The sequence below is a fragment of the Ambystoma mexicanum genome, chromosome 1q, assembly GCF_040938575.1.
Source record: "Ambystoma mexicanum isolate Mex_15411 chromosome 1q, UKY_AmexF1_1, whole genome shotgun sequence".
NCBI classification, from domain to species: Eukaryota; Metazoa; Chordata; class Amphibia; order Caudata; family Ambystomatidae; genus Ambystoma; species Ambystoma mexicanum.
This window is the reverse complement of record NC_090922.1, coordinates 1,497,998,283-1,498,019,827: the sequence shown is the minus strand read 5'-3', so window position 1 is coordinate 1,498,019,827 and position 21,545 is coordinate 1,497,998,283. Positions and strand designations below refer to the sequence as shown.

The window sequence follows — 21,545 nt, the reverse complement described above, 5'->3', positions numbered from 1 at the left end:
CAGGATACTGGACCCTGAGCGCTCTCCAAACATCTTCTCTATAATTATTAAACGGCGCCCCATCATGCATTGTATTCTGCACTGTCACACTTGAATACCCCCCTATTCTCCAAATGTCATCAGCTCTTTCCCCAACAATATCTGCCAAGTGACCTTAATGTCCCCTGTGGCCACGTATTTCCTCCTGTCATTTTTTCTAATTCATATATCCATTTCCCAGTGCCCGAAGTCAAACTCGGGAGCTTACACCTCAAATTATCCTTGTCCATCTGTGACCATGGAATATACTGTGGTCTTGCCTCCTTGTGGGTAATGACCTTAACCTGCTCACATACGGTGGTGACTGTCCCTTATCACTGTACGATTATCCTCGTGGACGCTCAGGATATGCTATGGGTTCTGGCTTACTATCCTTAGGTTGTTCCAGATCAGACCATCTCACTTCCTTGTCCATTTGCAAGCTTCCTTCAGGGGCACACACGCTCTCTCCTCCTATCTCGAGGGCGGATTCTCTTTCCTCATCTAACATGACTTGTCCCCAACTAGTGTGACTATCATGTGCCTTTACCCTTATCCAGATTCAATCTACTTAAAGACAATGCTCCACATTCATCACTGAAATCGCTCCCCTCCTCCCTTCGTGATTGAGGCATTAGGGATCGATCACCTTCCCTCAACCTTCATACTCGATATTGTCACGCCCGACACCCGTCCTCTCATTGGTTCCCCGGTTTCACCTTCCCCTCCTTCACTGAGACATCCCGCTATTCCCAGTAGGGTTTCCCAATCAGCCGTTAATGGCAACTCACTTATGCTGCGGGGGTTTCGTGAACGGCTTCTGCCCCGAAAGAATGACCGCTGTCAGCCTCGTTTGTCTTATTACCGGCATTGGCAGCTACTATGGAGACTACGATCAGGCAGAGTCAGGCTGTTATGCCGACTTCCGGGTAACGTGACGGTCTCCCGATCACATGATCCACTTCCTGCTTGCCTGATTGGTAAACAAGCTGGATAAAAGCTGCGACAGCACAAGCGGTCTTTGCTTCACAGCTGTTCTAGTTACACTGTTCGGCATCTATGTCTCATTGCAACTCACCTTAACTTCACAGATTTTTGGACCACAGCTTACGAACTTTTGGACTTCTTATTGGATTCTCCCTGGCATTGTTGTTCTTCTTCACGTACTTCCAGCTTCATCGGATCATGGCTTGCTTTACGGACTTCTTTTGCTCAGCCCTATTGACTATCCTTGTATCACGTTTCCACCAGAACTACGCTCTGCTCATCAGGTGTGTGCGGTCAACAATTCTTCCGTTCGGCTGCAGTTGCTGTTCACGCTCCCGCCCCGCAAGCATCCCCGGGCCAGGTTACAGTATTGGGTAGGCCTCCTTTTGGTAAAACCTTTTCCTTGTGTTGCTACGCCTGTTGATACTAATTGTGCTTGCCTGCGCTAATACCTGGTTTTATTACAGCGGCCTTGGGGACAACGGCGTAGCGTGGTTCCAGCATCTCATCATCCACACCTATGGCCCAAAGGACCACACAGAAAGTATATTTATACCTCTCTGTTGGGAACTTGGGGACGGAGGCCCCTATACTCTTCACGACAGATCAACTCTTGACAGACTGTGAAGCCTTCATTGTAGTTTCGAGTAGGGAGGGATCAGCGGGTGACCCTGCGGCCGCTTTGGTACAGGCAATTACAGTTCTACGGGCAGACATGGCAGCAGCCAATACTGCTATACACCAACGTCTTGATTCAATTCAGAGCGCCCAGCATTCATTACCTGCTGATTCAGAATTCAGGGATTCCACGGCCCAACCCTCACCTTCACAACTCCATGCACCAAATGTTATCCAACAAATCCCTGTAGTCGTCCCTACCCCATTCCCATTGGCAGCCCCGGAGAGATTTCATGGTGATCCTAGGAAGTTCCGCACATTCCTCAACCAATGAAAGTTTCATTTCCTGTGTAGGCCTTTGGCATTTCCGGATTCCACTACTAAAGCAGCCTTTACCCTGTCTCACTTGGCTGGTACGGCTGCGGCTTGGGCCAACCCGCTCCTCGAAAATGATAGCCCAACACTTTATGATTTCGACTTACTAGTGGCAGAGATGACTCATGTTTTTGACACCAGACATAAAGCCCAGTCCCGAGATCTCGAGTTGCTTGACTTACACCAAGGCAAGTACTTACTTATCGAGTACATCACCTGATTTAATCAGTTAGCAGTCAAAACTTCATGGCCTGAGAACAAGAAGGTAGTACTATTTTATACGGGGTTGAATAACACCATGAAGGACACCATGGCAGTGGTACCCTCATTGCCGGCTTAGTATACTGAACTAGTGGATCTTGCTGTCATGATGCCTACCTCCAAGGAGCCAGGTCCGACCCAGCAACCCCAGAGGCAGGCATCATTTCCCCCAGGGAAGTGCCAGCGGGCCCAAGCTTGGGCCCTTTGGACACAGTCCTGGCGCCTTAGGCGCCAGACTCATGTTGGACCCCTGTCCTGGCGCCTGAGGCGCCAGGCTCATAAAGCTAGACATGTGTTCAAGTGTTTTAAGGTGCACTTACCTGATACAGACCATGCTACTACATCCAGGCCCTTTTGAGGCCTGAATGGAACTACTTTACCTGTGGACCTACTTTCCCCTGGGTGTGGTCGGGGAAGGATACATACCTGATCGGTGGAAGGATACATACCTGGAACTTCTTCCAAAGCTATTTAAACCACGCCCGATCAGCAACTCACGCTTCGCGTTGTTCTGCTCCTCGCAGATGGACACTCACCGTGTCAGCTCCTGCATCTGGACTTCAGCCACGCCTGTCAGCATCCTGGGTCACCTGCTAAGAGAGAATTGGAGAGAAAGAAGACCTTACCTGCTAAAGCTGCATCACGGAGACTTCACACCGACGATCCTGAAAGGGAAGACATCATTTTAAAAGCATTTCACTTCGATCTCTGCAGCGCTGCATTTCACTCACCTTTCCTGGGCACCTCCATCTTCAGCAGCGATCATCCGGATCCGCAGCCACTTCCCAGAGCATAGAGGGAAAAAGACAAGAACACAAGGTGAGAGAAGGAAGGGAATAGGAAAAGCTCAGTTTCCTTCTAAGACTTACCTGTTGGGTCATTCCCATTTCATTTCGGTTCCTGCCGCTTCCTGGCATTCCGGACCCCAGCCCCTATGGGGAAAAAAGACAAAGACATTGAATGAGCGAATGCAAAGACATTACCCGAACGCTCATCCAGAACTTACCTGTCATTTACTGGAACTGCACGTTTCACTTCGGGTCGGCCCCATATCTCCGGCATTCCGAACCTCGGCCCCTAAGGCGAAAAAAGACATAAGCGTTAGCGCTTGCTGCAATAAGACAATGAACATTATTATAAGGCTTGAACTTTTTGAACTTGCTACAGAACTCTTACAGCGCCTCACCTGAATAGTCAAGCTTATTTGAACTCTCATTAAACCTCAATCCAGTGAAGTAACTGGGTTTCAACGCGCCCCTGCATCAGAAGCAGGATGGAGAACTCATCCTTCCAGAACCTAAGGTGAGACTTCACGGGAATTGAGGAAGGGTATCGTGGAGGGCTGGAAGGGAGTGGGAGGCTTGAGCATTATTCCGTCAGTAGGTAATACTCCCTTTTCACGCACAGGGGAATATTCCTGCGAGCCAGTGAGTCCATCTTCAGAGTCCTGCGCTTAACCATAGAAGAAGCATCAGCACTCGAAGCCAGACCTGCGCCTCCGTGGGAATCAGGTGAGCGTGACAGAACGCGAAGCCTACCCATAATTTCCCACTCGGGCGCTATGGAGACTTCCGAGACAGATCAGCTGGCCCAGCTTTTGGGGGAATTACGGGCAGAAGTGCACTCAGCCCGCCAGGAGACTAACACTCTCAAAAGAGAACTGATCCTATCTAAGGAAAGAACAGATGACCTGGCCAAAAGGTTATTGCAGGCCCAGGCAGGGCACACTCCTTTACCTAATTCCGGAGACACTTCCACATCAATGGGTTTGAATAACCCGGTACAAATCAATCTACCTGGACACATGCCTTTGGCCCCGCCTGAACGTTTTGCTGGGGATCCCAAGAAATATGCTGTCTTTATGAACCAATGTCGTTTACACTTTCTAAGCAGACCCGGGGCCTTCCCTAACGACCAGACCAAGGTAGCCTTTATACTATCTTACCTCAGTGGCAGTGCTGCCGATTGGTCTATTCCATTGGTAAATCAGGATGATCCCATTCTCCAGAATTTTCAGGGTTTCCAGGCCAGCATGGAAAGATTGTTTGCTCGACACTCTCAAGGACAGGCCCTTGATAACGAACTGCTATCCTTACGACAAGGTAATCAGGATCTTCTGTCCTACGTTGCCACCTTTAATAGACTGGTTGTGGAAACTGGATGGCCAGAAAACAAAAGGATAACATTGTTTCATTGAGGCCTGCGCGGAGAGCTTAAGGATGTTCTAGCTCAGATAGTAGATCCACCTCAGGTCTGCGCAGACTACATAGACTTGGTGGTTCAACTATATCACAGACTTCAAAATAGAAAAGCAGATCGGTTCAAGTACGAAACCCGAGTACCGATCAAAACCCACGCTAACTCCAAGAGTACCGACGTATCCGAACCTATGCAAATCGGCGGTGTTAAAGGACCATTAACACAGAAGGAACAAGAGAGAAGGCAGCAAATGCAACTTTGCCTGTATTGCGGGACTTCCGGTCACTTTCTTCGAAATTGTCCGGTTAAACCACCGAAGAAGGTGGTTGGAGCCACTGATAACGATTTATTGACACCTGATTCGGGAAACGACCTAGCCCGACAAGCGAAGAGGTCCGCTTGCCGAGCTTGAAAACAAACTTTTTGACCTCGCATTTTGTCATGCCAATGGTGCTAGTGGACCCAAAACAGCCTCAGCTGTTGCATGCTATAAAAGCATATATCGACATTGGAGCTATTGGAAATTACATAGACCGTGAATTGGCTTCCAGGATTAAGCTCCCTCTCCGCCCGAAAGTAACCCAAGATGTCATTACTACAGTAGATGGAACCGAAATTGCCTCAGGGCCTGTAACGCATTCCACTGTTGAAATGACACTGGTGGGTCAGGATGGACATCGGGAAGCAATCGTGTTTGATGTGATCAAGGCCCCACAATTTCAAGTAATTCTTGGAATTCCTTGGTTAGAAACACATAATCCCAGAATCGACTGGCGAGCAAAGAAGATACGTTTTCCTGATTGTGAACCAACTTGTTACCCAAGAAATCCAGTTAAGGGACTAGCCTCAGCAACTTCCACCCCTGTACAGCTACCGTCTGAATACCAAGAATTCCAAGACGTTTTTCAGAAGGAACAGGCTAACACGTTACCTCTCCATCGGTCATACGATTGCCAAATCGATCTGGTACCCAATGCTCAACTACCTTGTAGTAGGATTTATGCTCTTATGGAACCTGAGAACCTACATTTGCGTCAGTATTTAGATCAGTACCTAGCCAATGGTTTTATTCGCCCGTCCAAGTATCCTGTCTCCTCAGCTCTGTTCTTCGTGCCGAAAAAAGAGGGCGACCTTAGAACATGTATAGACTATCGCGCCCTAAATCAAATAACGATTAAGAATCGTTATCCTCTGCCCCTGATCCCTGAGCTTATCGACCAGGTGAAAGACGCTTGTGTGTACACCAAGTTAGATCTCCGAGGAGCTTATCACCTGGTGCGTATATAAGAAGGCGACGAGTGGAAGACTGCATTCCGCACCAAATTTGGGCTCTTCGAATATCAGGTGATGCCCTTCGGTTTGTGCAATGCACTTGCCGCCTTTCAGTACTTTATGAATGATGTTCTTCGGGAACTTATCGACGTCTGTGTCATTGTTTATATTGACGACATCCTGGTGTACTCCTCTTCAGAATCCGATCACAGAAAACATGTTAGGGCAGTTCTTGAGAAATTGCGCCAGCACAGACTATTTGCAAAGCTCGAAAAATGCGTTTTTCATACCAAAGAAGTGGAGTTTCTCGGATTTATCCTGACACCTCAAGGAGTCCGAATGGACTCGCGAAAGGTGGACGCCATCCTCAAATGGCCATCTCCTAGCTCGGTGAAGGGAGTTCAGAGCATGCTCGGCTTCGCCAATTTCTATCGAAGATTCATCCCGGAATTTTCCCGAACAGTCCAACCCATCACAGCTCTCCTAAAGAAAAACAAACACTTTGAATGGACTCTTGAGGCCGAACAAGCCTTTCAGGACCTGAAAACCAAATTCACCTCTGCACCTATATTCAAGCACCCGCACCCAGATCTCCCTTGCATTGTGGAAACCGACGCATCCAGTTCGGCCATGGGAGCTGTCCTGTCGCAAAGAGACCCAGAAACTAACCAACTACACCCTGTGGCCTTTTGGTCCAGGAAATTTTCTCCTCCTGAAATCAACTACGCAATTACCGACAAAGAGTTACTGGCTATTAAATCTGCTTTCAAGGCTGGCGTCACTACCTTCTCGGGCAAGACACACCATTACCGTAATTACGGACCACAGAAATTTACAGTATTTAAAGACGGCCAAGGCTCAATCTTCACAACAACTCCGATGGGCTCTATTCTTTGCGGAATTTGATTTTGTAATTACCTATCGCCCTGGCTGCTAGAATGGTAAAGCAGACGCCTTATCCCGGATTGGCATGGAAGAACCCAATTCGAGTTTAGAACTTGTGCCAATCATACCAGAACAAAGAATCTTAGGCCTAACTTCATTGCAAACTATTGAGGACATCCAAACGCAAGTAAAACAACTTCTAGACTCTTCAGCCTTACTGGAATGGAGTCAAAAGGGTCCTCATTACACCGTTAAGGATGATTTACCCTACTTCCAGGAGCGGTTGTTTCTGCCTAGTAAAGAATCCAAGAACTTGTTATTGCCCATCATCATGAATCATTAATGGAAGGACACCCTGGTATCGCTAAAACGGAGGAAAAAATCAAACGCCACTTCTGGTGGCCTTCTTGGAGAAAAGACATAAAGTCTTTTGTTTTGTCTTGTGGAATTTGCGCCCAAAACAAGGGTCAAAAGAAAAGGCCAGCCGGCCTACTTCAACCCTTGGACATTCCACCGGCACCATGGCACACCTTGTCAATGGACTTTATAACTGACCTGCCTCCTTGTGCTGGTTACAACACTATCCTTGTAATTGTGGATCTATTCTCCAAAATGGCCCACTTTATCCCTTTAAAAGGTTTGCCTTCAGCTTCCACCTTGGCCAAGGAATTTCTGGAGAATATAGTTTGCATACATGGTTTCCCTTCCATATTAGTCTCGGATCGTGGAAGTCAATTTATCTCCCATTTTTGGAAGAAGTGTTGCCAACTAGCACAAATAGATGTGCGGCTATCCACCAGCCACCACCCCCAGACCGACGGACAAACCGAGAGAACCAATCAGACTCTCGAGCAATATCTTCGGTGCATGTTACACCAATCCGAGTTAAATTGGAAAGACATCCTTTGGATCGCAGAATATGCATACAACAATTCAGTGCATTCTGGAACCGGACAAACTCCTTTTTATACTTTGTATGGTCACCATCCTCGGACCTCTGATCTAGATCCACCTCTGACCCTGGAAATGCCCGCAGTAAATCATCTGCATTCCACAATATCCCAAGCCTTCAAAGAAGCTGCAACTCATTTACAGCAAGCCAAGAAAAAGTATAAAGAAAACACTGATTTGCACCGAAGTAAAACTCCTCCTCACCAAGTAGGAGATCAGGTATGGCTAGCAACGAAACATTTACCCCTCAAGGGCCCGCGAACTTTCAATCCCAGATTCATAGGACCTTATCCCATCAAGGCTATAATCAATCCCGTGGCCTTTAAACTGGATTTACCGTCTAACATGCGTATTCATCCAGTTTTTCATGCATCACTTTTGAAGCCAGTACAACCAGGGACCCGACTGTCCAAGCCTCCAGACCCAGTTCAAATAGAAGGGGAATTAGAATTCGAAGTTAAAGACATTTTAGACTCCAAGGTGTTAAAGTCCAAACTCTTCTATCTTGTTGACTGGAAGGGATATGGACCTCAGGAGAGATCGTGGGAGCCTAGTAACCATGTTCACGCACCTCGATTAATACAAAGGTTCCACCGGAGATTTCCGAACAAGCCAAAACCCCCGGAGGGAACAACCTTGGGAGGGGCCTTGAGGGGGGGTACTGTCATGATGCCTACCTCCAAGGAGCCAGGTCCGACCCAGCAACCCCAGAGGCAGGCATCATTTCCCCCAGAGAAGTACCAGCGGGCCCAAGCTGGGGCCCTTTGGACACAGTCCTGGCGCCTTAGGCGCCAAGCTCATGTTGGACCCCTGTCCTGGCGCCTTAGGTGCCAGGCTCATAAAGCTAGACATGTGTTGAAGTGTTTTAAGGTGCACTTACCTGATGCAGACCATGCTGCTACATCCAGGCCCTCTTGAGGCCTGAATGGAACTACTTTACCTGTGGACCTACTTTCCCCTGGGTGTGGTCAGGGAAGGATATATGCCTGATCGGTGGAAGGATACATACCTGGAACTTCTTCCAAAGCTATTTAAACCATGCCCGATCAGCAACTCACGCTTCGCGTTGTTCTGCTCCTCGCAGCTGGACACTCACCGTGTCAGCTCCTGCATCTGGACTTCAGCCACGCCTGTCAGCATCCTGGGTCACCTGCTAAGAGAGAATTGGAGAGAAAGAAGACCTTACCTGCTAAAGCTGCATCACGGAGACTTTACACCGACGATCCTGAAAGGGAAGACATCATTTTAAAAGCATTTCGCTTCGATCTCTGCAGCGCTGCATTTCACTCACCTTTCCTGGGCACCTCCATCTTCAGCAGCGATCATCCGGATCCGCAGCCACTTCCCAGAGCCTAGAGAGAAAAAGACAAGAACACAAGGTGAGAGAAGGAAGGGAATAGGAAAAGCTCAGTTTCCTTCTAAGACTTACCTTTTGGGTCATTCCCATTTCATTTCGCGTCCTGCCGCTTCCTGGCATTCCCGACCCCGATCCCTATTGGGAAAAAAGACAAAGACATTGAATGAGCGAATGCAAAGACATTACCCGAACGCTCATCCAGAACTTACCTGTCATTTACTGGAAATGCACGTTTCACTTCGGGTCGGCGCCATATCTCCAGCATTCCGAACTCCGGCCCCTAAGGGGAAAAAAGACATAAGCGATTAGCGTTTGCTGCAATAAGACAATTAACATTATTATAAGGCTTGGACTTTTTGAACTTGCTACAGAACTCTTACAGCGCCTTACCTGAATAGTCAAGCTTATTTGAACTCCCATTAAACCTCAATCCAGTGAAGTAACTGGGTTTCAACGCGCCCCTGCATCAGAAGCAGGATGGAGAACTCATCCTTCCAGAACCTAAGGTGAGACTTCACGGGAATTGAGGAAGGGTATCGTGGAGGGCTGGAAGGGAGTGGGAGGCTTGAGCATTATTCCGTCAGTAGGTAATACTCCCTTTTCACGCACAGGGGAATATTCCTGCGAGCCAGTGAGTCCATCTTCAGAGTCCTGCGCTTAACCATAGAAGAAGCATCAGCACTCGAAGCCAGACCTGCGCCTCCGTGGGAATCAGGTGAGCATGACACTTGCTTTACAGATCGACACTAGGCAATCAGAACGAAGAACCGAAGCTGGCTTCTCCAATATTAGCCTTGCCTACCCGTCAGAAACAACTAGCGAACCCATGCAAGTGGGTGGGATTCGGAGTCCCATCTCTCCCACAGAGAGGGAGCGTTGGAGAGCAGACAATGCGTGTTTCTATTGTGGATTGAACGGGCATTTCGTCAAGACCTGTCCCCGGCGTCCCAAACTAAAGAATCAGGTTTTTCAGAGTGCTCGACCATAGATCCGGGGACCGGTTCGAGCATGCCATGTCTTTCCTTTGAAACCAGACCGGCGTTTGGCTGTATTAGGCCTTTGTTGGTACAAGCCATTTTGAAACCCACGCTAGATATCTCACTCCCTGTCACTATAGTCATTGATTCAGGTGTCACTGGGAATTACATTGATATTATGTTAGCGACTTCCTTGAACCTCCCGTTGATCAATAAGTCCTTTCTGGAACCCGTTCAAGCAGTAGACGGCACAGCCCTAACCTCTGGACCAATCAAACAACAAACTGCCCTCCTTACGTTGGTTATACAGAACACCCACGAAGAATCCATCACCTTTGATTTGATTTCCATGCCACAGTTCGGTCTAATCCTAGGTATTCCATGGTTGAAAGAACACAACCCGCTGATCGACTGTAAATTGGGACAGGTACAGGTACATTTTACAACCGAGTTATGTCAAAACTTCTGTCTCATTTCATCTGAAGGGGTTGGTTCACCATCACAAGCATTAGGTGCCATTGCCCAGATCTCACTTAATGACAACAAAGTCTCTGTTCCTGATTCTCATCTGGTAGGGGTTGTTGCTATCGGGGTTCCCACTGCATACCATGATTTTCAGGAAGTGTTTGACCGGGGTTCTTCGGAAACACTTCCACCACATTGCTCTTACGATTGTCCCATTGATCTCCCCCCCAACGCCTCGATACCCTCAGGTTGTATCTGTCCCGCCTCCGCCAGCACTCCCTTTTTGCAAAACCCGAAAAATGTCAATTCCACGCCAACAAGATGGACTTTCTGGGGTTTCATATCACTCCGGGGGGGTTGGCCATGAACCAATCGAAGGTACGGGCTGTCCTGGACTGGCCCAGACCTAATAATCTCAAGGCCCTGCAGTCCTTCCTAGGCTTTGCGAACTTCTATAGACGTTTTATATATGGATTCTCGTCCATTGCAGCACCCTTCACTGCCTTGACCAGTCCCAGTGTTCCCTTCCTTTGGTCAGAAGCTCATCAAACCGCCTTTAATATGCTGAAATCCGCTTTTACCACTGCCCCAGTCTTACAACACCCAGATCCGGAGCTGCCCTTTGTGGTAGAAGCTGATGCCTCCTCCTTTGCCCTGGGGGCCGTCTTGTCTCAACGCTGCCCCACCTCGGGTCTCCTACACCCTGTGGTCTTTCATTCCCGGAAATTCACTTCCACCGAGTGTCATTATACGGTGACGGAGAAGTAGTTGTTGGCAATCAAGGATGCCTTTCAGGTATGGCGGCATCATCTCTTGGGGGCCAGACATCAGGTCACCGTATTCACTGATCACTGCAATCTCCAGGATTTGCCCTCTCTTAAGTGCCTCAATAGCTGCCAGGTATGCTGGCACCTGTTCTTTGCCTCCTATGATTTTCTGGTTAAACATCGGGCGGGGCAGGTGCATGGGAAGGCGGATGCTTTGTCACGTTCTCCTGCTGGGGTTTCTTTGCCCACCTGTCCTGAGACCATACTGGCCAAAAAACACATCATCTGTCTCTGTACTCCCCCGGTGTCTCTTCTGTCTTCAATACGTACCTGGGTGGCTCAACATCCGGATCAATGTCCGACTGGGATCCAGTGTTTCATGATGGTTTACCCTTTGTTCAGAAAAACAGTACTGCCCACGACAGATACTCGCAATCTTGCCCTTGAATGGTCTCATGACATAGCGATCAATGGTCATCCCGGTCAGAAACGTACACTAGTACTCCTCAAACGCTGGTGCTGGTGGCCGTCCATGAAACGGAATGTCGAGTGCTATGTGAACACTTGTTCGATATGTGCCCAGGGTAAACATCGTCGGCGACGCCCCTTGGGTCTCTTACAACCATTACCTGTCCCTCCCAGGCCATGGCATACCCTGACTATGGATTTTGTAACCGATCTGCCTCGAACCCAGGGTTTCGACACTATATGGGTGGTAGTTGACTCATTCACCAAAATGGCCCGCTTCATCCCCTGTTCAGGTGTCCCCTCTGCTCCCGTCTTGGCCGGTCTTTTCTTTAAGTCCATCTTTTTTCTCTTTGGTCTGCCCACCATCATCATCTCTGATAGGGGCTCTCAGTTCACGTCTCGCTTCTGGCGGGTGTTTTTTTTGGTGTAGACACTCGTTACTCCTCGGCCTATCACCCAAAGATGGATGGTAAGACCGAGAGGGTGAACCAGTCTATGGAGCAGTACTTACGCTGTCTTATTTTGCAACATCAAAAGTCCTGGTTCAGTCTCCTACACCTTGCAGAGTTCGCATATAACAATGCCCCTCACTCGTCCACTGGCCTCTCCCCGTTCTATGCCATGTATGGTCAACACCCCCGTACGCTGCCCATCCCAGACCTCGCTCTTTCTGGAAACCCTGCTGCTACAGCCTGTGTTCGGGACCTTTCTACTATCCATTCTCACACTCTTGCTCACCTCCTTGAAGCCCAGGCCTCTGAGAAGACGGCAGCCGACCGGAAACGTGCCACTGCCCCCTATGCTGTTGGGGACAGGGTGTGGTTGTCCACTCGTCACTCCGTTTGCCCGGTTGTCATAAGCTGTTACCACGGTTTGTAGGTCCCTATGTGGTTTCAAAGGTCATCAACCCTGTTGCCTACCGGCTTTCGGTTCCCCTCTCGTGGCGCATACACCCTGTTTTTAACACCTCCTTGCTGAAAACCTGTCCCGGTCCTACCCATCTTCGGGGGTCCCCCGCTCCTCTCCCTGTGGGTGGTCCGGATGAGTACGAGGTTTCCGAGATCCTGGGTTCCCGTGTGTTGAGGGGGCATTTACAATACCTGGTGGTTTGGTTGGGATATGGTCTGGAGGAGAGTTCATGGGACCCTGCTGCAGATGTTCATGCCCCTCGCCTGGTCTCGCGTTTTCACCTGGATAACCCTTCCTGCCCACGTGGTCGTGGGCCTTTAGGGGAGGGGGACTCTGTCACGCCCGACACCTGTCCTCTCATTGGATCCCCGGTTTCACCTTCCCCTCCTTCACTGAGACATCCCACTATTCCCAGTAGTGTTTCCCCATCAGCTGTTAATGGCAACTCACTTATGTTGTGGGGGTTGCGTGAACGGCTTGTGCCCTGAAAGAACGACCGCTGTCAGCCTCGTTTGTCTCATTACGGGCATTGACAGCTACCATGGAGACTACGATCAGGCAGAGTCAGGCTGTTACGCCGACTTCCGTGTCACGTGACTGTCTCCTGATCACATGTTCCCCTTCCTGCTCGCCTGATTGGTAAACAAGCCAGATAAAAGCTGCGACAGCACAAGCAGTCTTTGCTTCACAGCTGTTCTAGTTACACTGTTCGGCATCTACGTCTCATTGCAACTCACCTTGACTTCACAGATTTTTGGACCACGACTTATGAACTTTTGGACTTCTTATTGGATTCTCCCTGGCATTGTCGTTCTTCTTCACGTCCTCCCGGCTTTATCGGACCTCGGCTTGCTTTACGGACTTCTTTTGCTCAGCCCTATTGACTATCCTTGTATCCACCAGAACTACACTCTGCGCATCAGGTGTATGCAGTCAACAATTCTTCCATTCGGCTGCAGTTGTTGTTCACGCTCCCGCCCTGCAAGCATCCCCAGGCCAGGTTACAGTATTGGGTAGCCCTCCTTTTGGTAAGACCTTTTCCTTGTGTTTCTACGCCCGTTGATACTAATTGTGCTTGCCTGCGCTAATACCTGGTTTTATTACAGCGGCCTTGGAAACATCGGCATGGCGTGGTTTCAACATCTCATCATCCACACCTGTGGCCTCAAGGACCACACAGAGAGTATATTTATACCTCTCTGTGGGGAACTTGGGGACGGAGGCCCCTATACTCTTCACGACAGATCAAGTCGTGAACGCTATTTAGTCTCAACTGTTGATAGACATTATCGATCCTTTCTCTGATGCTTTCTGCATCAAATCTTTCTTCATCTAATGCAACTCTAAATGCCCCTGACGTTGCTTCCTTTATCGGAAGGAACTCTTCTATTCTATACCATTGTATTTCTGGGATTGGCCCTACTGGTTCGTTACGACTGAGACTGGTGTCAAGACCTAATTTCCTCCTCTTTCGTTCCACATCTTCGTCTATGTCTCTTTGCTTTCTTGCATCCCTTCTAATTCTGTCTTCCTCTTGCCTTTGTTTTTCCCCTCTCCTTATTCCTTCCCTTCTTTCCTCTTCTTCCCTTCGTCCCTGTAATCTTTTGTTCCTTAGTCTTTGTGCTTCCGCCTCTTCTTTCTTCCTTTCCTGCCTATCCCTTTCTTGTATCACTCTCTGTCTATTGTCATACTTCCTTTGTTCTTCTGCCTGTTCTTCTTTTCTCTCTTGCTCCTTCTGGTATATTTGTTCTCGTCACTCTCTGCTCTTCCTTTTCTGCTCATCTTCTTTCAATCTCTTCTCTTGTTCCTTATGCTTTCTTTCTTGTTCGTCCTTGTCTTCTCTTTGCATAACTTCCTCAATACTCTTCCCATCTATTTTAAGTAAGCTCTGTCCTCCCATCCATTCGTTCTGCACGAGCACTATCTTGTCAACTTTTATCCTTCTCTCCTTTCCATCTCTTAATTTCCCTGTCTATTTGTATTGACAATTTCGTCCGCTCACTCCTCTCTTCTTTGTCTTGTATGAACTTACAGATCTCTTCTTTTCTCTTATTCTCGTCTGGACTATCATCACTATCGTAAGATGGGGGTTTGTATATCGGATTACTGTAGCCTGTTGCTGCTTTCAACTCCTTTAAAGGCTACAACCCTATTTCCTCCATGCTAGAGCCTTTTACTTCGGGCGAGGTTAAGGAGCTGAAGGCTCAACGCCTTCCTCCTTTCACTGACTAAGCATCCACTCCTCAGGTGGAGGCTCTTCCCTTTCTTCCTGGTATATTTTCCGAGACTCTAAAATCTCTAATCTTTCCTCTGATTTCTTCCCTGTCTATGCAACGTGCAAGTATGTGGTCATGTGTTGCAATACCGTTTTTGACAATGATCCCCTTTGTGGCCATGGCAGGAACATTTTGTCTGCTGTGTCTTTCACCCATTCCAGGAACATTTCATCTGCCGTGCCTTTCACCCATTCCGCACTATACTGTTTGAGCTTGGGCCTATGAGTTGGGAATGTTTTACATAAGTGCATCAGAGGAGTATCTCCCACAATGACAAGTTTCAATTGAATGCCAATACTTACCAGACTTTTGAAATAGCCTTTGAACTTTTGCTTAAATCACCACTTTTTTCAACGCTTTTAAAACAACAAATATGAGCGTGCACCATCAATCGCTGCTTAAGCCTCTCATTTCTTAATTAGCTAGCTCTATCTTTTGATTAGTACCAATCACTTCGCTATGCTTAATCATTATTGCTCATGAACTTTTTCAATTCTTTCACATCTTTTATCGCTCTTCGATATTTTTACTCAACAAACAGCATACAGACTAGTCGACATTACACATTAATAAACACTGTTATCACCTTTTTCTCTCACGCCTTTTCTTTATACCCCATACAGGGTTTGAAACTTCACCTTACGTAAACCTGTTCATGTGATATATGTTTCTGCTCTATCCCCGTTGGGATTTGAAACGTCTCCTTCTTCACCCAATATTTCCCATTACTAAAAAAATTATCACAATCCCATCCCCTTCATTTGCCATTCCCCTTAGTCTACTCACCATTCTTTCGTTAATCGACTCGAGGCCTTCGGTATCGACTCCTCCTCCAATAAAACTCCAATAAAACTACTTTGCTATCTGTCTGCAGAGTGCCCGTGGAAACCGGGCAGGGATTTCGTCAAAGGGGTCCTGCCCACCGTCTCGGTTCTTACAAGTTTATTTCTATCAGCCGCTCTCCTCAGGAAACCCTAAGATCTTCTAGCAAATGGCAGAGGATACTCGATTGTCCGAAAGATTAGGGACAAACTGGTTTGGATCTTTTCAAACCATCCACACCACTACCACGTGAACTTATGGTTTAGTATCGTGGATGCAATGGATGGGGTTCGCAGAATAACTCTGAGTCCAAATAATTGAACCAACTCAGGTAGATGGCAAAGGGTGCTGTTTTATTAACAATTATCTAAAACAGGGAGGTCACAACAGACATCAACAAACGTTCATTCAGTTCTCGACAAATTTCTCATAAAAGCATCCATACAGGCAATAAAATATGTCATACTACATGGCAAATAAGATAAATTTATGAGGGATTGCGATATGTTCAAGGGGAAAATTAAAGTATACTTTTTATAAGGACTGGGATTGTGATTGGCTGTCCACTATCAGGTGGACAATTTATGCTTACCTCTTAAACATGTCATCTTCAACACTATTAATTACACAGTATTTCATTGCCTCTCAAAATTAGCCCTTTGTTATACTGCCCTCTACAATTGGTTGGAGGTGGACGAGAAATATAATAAACTCACTAAACAAGTTTCAAGAGAGAGCACTCCCAACACCTCACCAGCAAGCTCGGAAGCAGAAGAGGAATCTGAAGGAAATTTGGATGCAGTGCAGGGGACAAGTAAGCCGAAAGGCCATGGTTTCCTGAACCAAATTAGACGCTTTAAAAGGGGAAATAGGAACATTCCGACTAAACAGGTCTGTTTTCAGATGAACAAGGAACCAGACACCTCACAGAATACAGTCGGAGCAGAGGCAGGAGAGGATCAGGAGGATCTAAGAAACCCAGACGGTCCAGATGCTTATCGGCGACTGAACCGTAATGACATATTAAAGGCCTGGATTTGAAAAAGGCACAGGTTGTACGCCGAAACACGTGTCATCCAACAGAACTTTTGGATTTGTAATTCATAGCAAAAGGAAATACACCAGTAATTTATCTTGGCGCAAATAAGTGCAGGCACAGTTGCAACTTTTCCTACAGTTTACAAACGGAGCAGAGGAACTCAGTGTCTCCTTAGTGACCTACACTCATGCGACAAAGAACCAACGACAAAAGACAAAAACCCTAAAAAGGCTAATAATCACCAAGTAACCCCGATTTGGTCGCGAAGGTACAGGCCTATGATATCTCAAAAAAGTTCCTAAATGTTAGAAAACTGTTCATTATAGATATCAAGTACCACGCAGACCACTCCTAGAATAACCAATAAAAATGGCTGAATACTTGGAAAATAGAGAGGAAGAAGCCAACAACTTATTCTCTCCCAGAGGTTACAATACCCATGTTTTCAGTTCAAGCACCCCGAAAAGAGAGGACCTTAGATACACATTTGTGAAACTGAAAAGGGCCTCTCGTAGAGAAATAGATAGGTATTGGGAGATAATCTCTTTGAAGAATTACCTATCCAAAGAACAAATACCAAGAGGACTTCGCATTCTTATTTTCCCACACTTTACCAAAGATGAGGACAAAGATTTAGCAGACAACTGGGAATCAAACCTCAACCAATGCTCAAAACAAATGTTGGGAATGCTAATTGAACATGTGCAAAGAGAACACAAAAGGACAACAGAACAAATAGATAATATCAAGCAAAAAATCAAGGGAGCAAAAGCTCTTGATGTTACAAAGGAAAAGAATTTTCAGAAAATTTATGAAATCCTCAAAGAATACCAAGATCACATAAAATTAGGAAACTCAGGAAATTCTATCGTGATGACAGAGACTACCAAGATGATAAGGTGTACACGTTTCAGGAGAAATATAATAAACTCACTAAACAAGTTTCAAGAGAGAGCACTCCCAACACCTCACCAGCAAGCTCGGAAGCAGAAGAAGAATCTGAAGGAAATTTGGATGCAGTGCAGGGGACAAGTAAGCCAAAAGGCCATGGTTTCCTGAACCAAATTAGATGCTTTAAAAGGGGATATAGGAACATTCTGACTAAGTAGGTCAGTTTTCAGATGAACAAGGAACCAGACATCTCACAGAATACAGTCAGAGCAGAGGCAGGAGAGGATCAGGAGGATCTTAGAAACCCAGACGGTCCAGACGCTTATCGGCGACTGAACCGTAATGACACATTAAAGGCCCGGATTTCAAAAAAGCGCAGGTTGTACGCCGAAACACGTGTCATCCAAGAGGGGCTGAAAATTCAAAATAAAAAACTTTATCAAATACAACAGAACTTTTGGATTTGTCATTCATAGCACAAGGAAATACACCAGTAATTTATCTTGGCGCAAATAAGTGCAGGCACAGTTGCAACTTTTCCTACAGTTTACAAACGGAGCAGAGGAACTCAGTGTCTCCGTAGTGACCTACACTCATGCGACAAAGAACCAACCACAAAAGACAAAAACCCTAAAAAGGCTAATAATCACCAAGTAACCCCGATTTGGTCGCGAAGGTACAGATTTATGATATCTCAAAAAAGTTCCTCAATGTTTGAAAACTGTTCATTAAAGATATCAAGTACCACACAGACCACTCCTAGAATAACCAATAAGAATGGCTGAATACCTGGAAAATAGAGAGGAAGAAGCCAACAACTTGTTCTCTCCCAGAGGTAACAATACCCATGCTTGCAGTTCAAGCACCCCGAAAAGAGAGGACCTTAGATACAAATTTGTGAAACTGGAAAGGGCCTCTCGTAGAGAAATAGATAAGTATTGGGAGATAATCTCTTTGAAGAATTACCTATCCAAAGAACAAATAGCAAGAGGACTTTGCATTCTTATTTTCCCAGACTTTAACAAAGATGAGGACAAAGATTTAGCAGACAACTGGGAATCAAACCTCAACCAATGCTCAAAACAAATGTTGGGAATGCTAATTGAACATGCGCAAAGAGAACACAAAAGGACACCTGAACAAATAGATAATATCAAGCAAGAAATCAAGGAAGCAAAAGCTCTTGATGTTACAAAGGAAAAGAATTTTCAGAAAATGTATGAAATCCTCAAAGAATACCAAGATGACATAAAATTAAGGAAACTCAGGAAATGCTATCGCAATGACAGAGACTACCAAGATGATAAGGTGTACACGTTTCAGGAGAAATATAATAAACTCACTAAACAAGTTTCAAAAGAGAGCACTCCCAACACCTCACCAGCAAGCTCGGAAGCAGAAGATGAATCTGAAGGAAATTTGGATGCAGTGCAGGGGACAAGTAAGCCAAAAGGCCATGGTTTCCTGAACCAAATTAGACGCTTTAAAAGGGGAAATAGGAACTTTCCGATTAAACAGGTCCGTTTTCAGATGAACAAGGAACCAGACACCTCACAGAATACAGTCGGAGCAGAGGCAGGAGAGGATCAGGAGGATCTAAGAAATTCAGACGGTACAGACGCCTATCGGCGACTGAACCGTAATGACACATTAAAGGCCCGGATTTGAAAAAGGCGCAGGTTGTACGCCGTAACACGTGTCATCCAAGAGGGGCTGAAAATTCAAAATAAAAAACATTATCAAATACAACAGAACTTTTGGATTTGACATTCATAGCAAAAGGAAATACACCAGTAATTTATCTTGGCGCAAATAAGTGCAGGCACAGTTGCAACTTTTCCTACAGTTTACAAATGGAGCAGAGGAACTCAGAGTCTCCGTAGTGACCTACACTCATGCGACAAAGAACCAACCACAAAAGACAAAAACCATAAAAAGGCTAATAATCACCAAGTAACCCGATTTGGTCGCCAAGGTACAGGCCTATGATATCTCAAAAAAGTTCCTCAATGTTAGAAAACTGTTCATTATAGATATCAAGTACCATGCAGACCACTCCTAGAATAACCAATAAAAATGGCTGAATACTTGGAAAATAGAGAGGAAGAAGCCAACAACTTATTCTCTCCCAGAGGTAACAATACCCATGTTTTCAGTTCAAGCACCCCGAAAAGAGAGGACCTTAGATACACATTTGTGAAACTGAAAAGGGCCTCTCGTAGAGAAATAGATAAGTATTGGGAGATAATCTCTTTGAAGAATTACCTATCCAAAGAACAAATAGCAAGAGGACTTTGCATTCTTATTTTCCCAGACTTTAACAAAGATGAGGACAAAGATTTAGCAGACAATCAAACCTCAACCAATGCTCAAAACAAATGTTGGAATGCTAATTGAACATGCGCAAAGAGAACACAAAAGGACAACAGAACAAATAGATAATATCAAGCAAAAAATGAAGGAAGCAAAAGCTCTTGATGTTACAAAGGAAAAGAATTTTCAGAAAATGTATGAAATCCTCAAAGAATACCAAGATGACATAAAATTAAGGAAACTCAGGAAATTCTTTCATGATGACAGAGACTACCAAGATGATAAGGTGTACACGTTTCAGGAGAAATTTAATAAACTCACTAAACAAGTTTCAAGAGAGAGCCCTCCCAACACCTCAACAGCAAGCTTGGAAGCAGAAGATGAATCTGAAGGAAATTGGAATGCAGTGCAGGGGACAAGTAAGTCAAAAGGCCATGGTTTCCTGAACCAAATTAGACGCTTTAAAAGGGGAAAAAGGAACATTCCGACTAAACAGGTCTGTTTTCAGATGAACAAGGAACCAGACACCTCACAGAATACAGTCGGAGCAGAGGCAGGAGAGGATCAGGAGGATCTAAGAAACCCAGACGGTCCCGACGCTTATCAGCGACTGAACCGTAATGACACATTAAAGGCCCGGATTTGAAAAAGGCGCAGGTTGTACGCCGAAACACGTGTCATCCAAAAGGGGCTGAAAATTCAAAATAAAAAACTTAATAAAATACAACAGAACTTTTGGATTTGTCATTCATAGCAAAAGCAAATACACCAGAAATTTATCTTGGCGCAAATAAGTGCAGGCACAGTTGCAACTTTTCCTACAGTTTACAAACGGAGTAGAGGAACTCAGTGTCTCCGTAGAGACCTACACTCATGCGACAAAGAACCAACCACAAAAGACAAAAACCCTAAAAAGGCTAATAATCACCAAGTAACCCCGATTTGGTCGGGAAGGTACAGGCCTATGATATCTCAAAAAAGTTCCTCAATGTTACAAAACTGTTCATTATAGATATCAAGTACCACGCAGACCACTTCTAGAATAACCAATAAGAATGGCTGAATACTTGGAAAATAGAGAGGAAGAAGCCAACAACTTATTCTCTCCCAGAGGTAACAATACCCACGCTTTCAGTTCAAGCACCCCGAAAAGAGAGGACCTTAGATACAAATTTGTGAAACTGGAAAGGGCCTCTCGTAGAGAAATAGATAAGTATTGGGAGATAATCTCTTTGAAGAATTACCTATCCAAAGAACAAATAGCAAGAGGACTTTGCATTCTTATTTTCCCAGACTTTAACAAAGATGAGGACAAAGTTTTAGCACACAACTGGGAATCAAACCTCAACCAATGCTAAAAACAAATGTTGGGAATGCTAATTGAACATGCGCAAAGAGAACACAAAAGGACACCTGAACAAATAGATAATATCAAGCAAGAAATCAAGGAAGCAAAAGCTCTTGATGTTACAAAGGAAAAGAATTTTCAGAAAATGTATGAAATCCTCAAAGAATACCAAGATGACATAAAATTAAGGAAACTCAGGAAATGCTATCGCAATGACAGAGACTACCAAGATGATAAGGTGTACACGTTTCAGGAGAAATATAATAAACTCACTAAACAAGTTTCAAAAGAGAGCACTCCCAACACCTCACCAGCAAGCTCGGAAGCAGAAGATGAATCTGAAGGAA

At 45.8% G+C, this 21,545-nt stretch overlaps 1 protein-coding gene across 1 annotated transcript in view; it reads right to left on the bottom strand.

Moving 5' to 3' along the window:
* Positions 1-11,610, bottom strand: part of LOC138563252 (dentin sialophosphoprotein-like) — a 45,687-nt gene extending 34,077 nt beyond the window's left edge. The window contains exons 1-2 of the mRNA XM_069642822.1: positions 11,524-11,610; positions 8,996-9,058 (exon numbers count right to left, since the gene is read on the bottom strand). Coding sequence (XP_069498923.1) covers positions 8,996-9,058; positions 11,524-11,610 — 150 coding nt within the window. The remainder of the gene's footprint in view (positions 1-8,995; positions 9,059-11,523) is intronic.
* Positions 11,611-21,545: the final 9,935 nt, after the last annotated feature.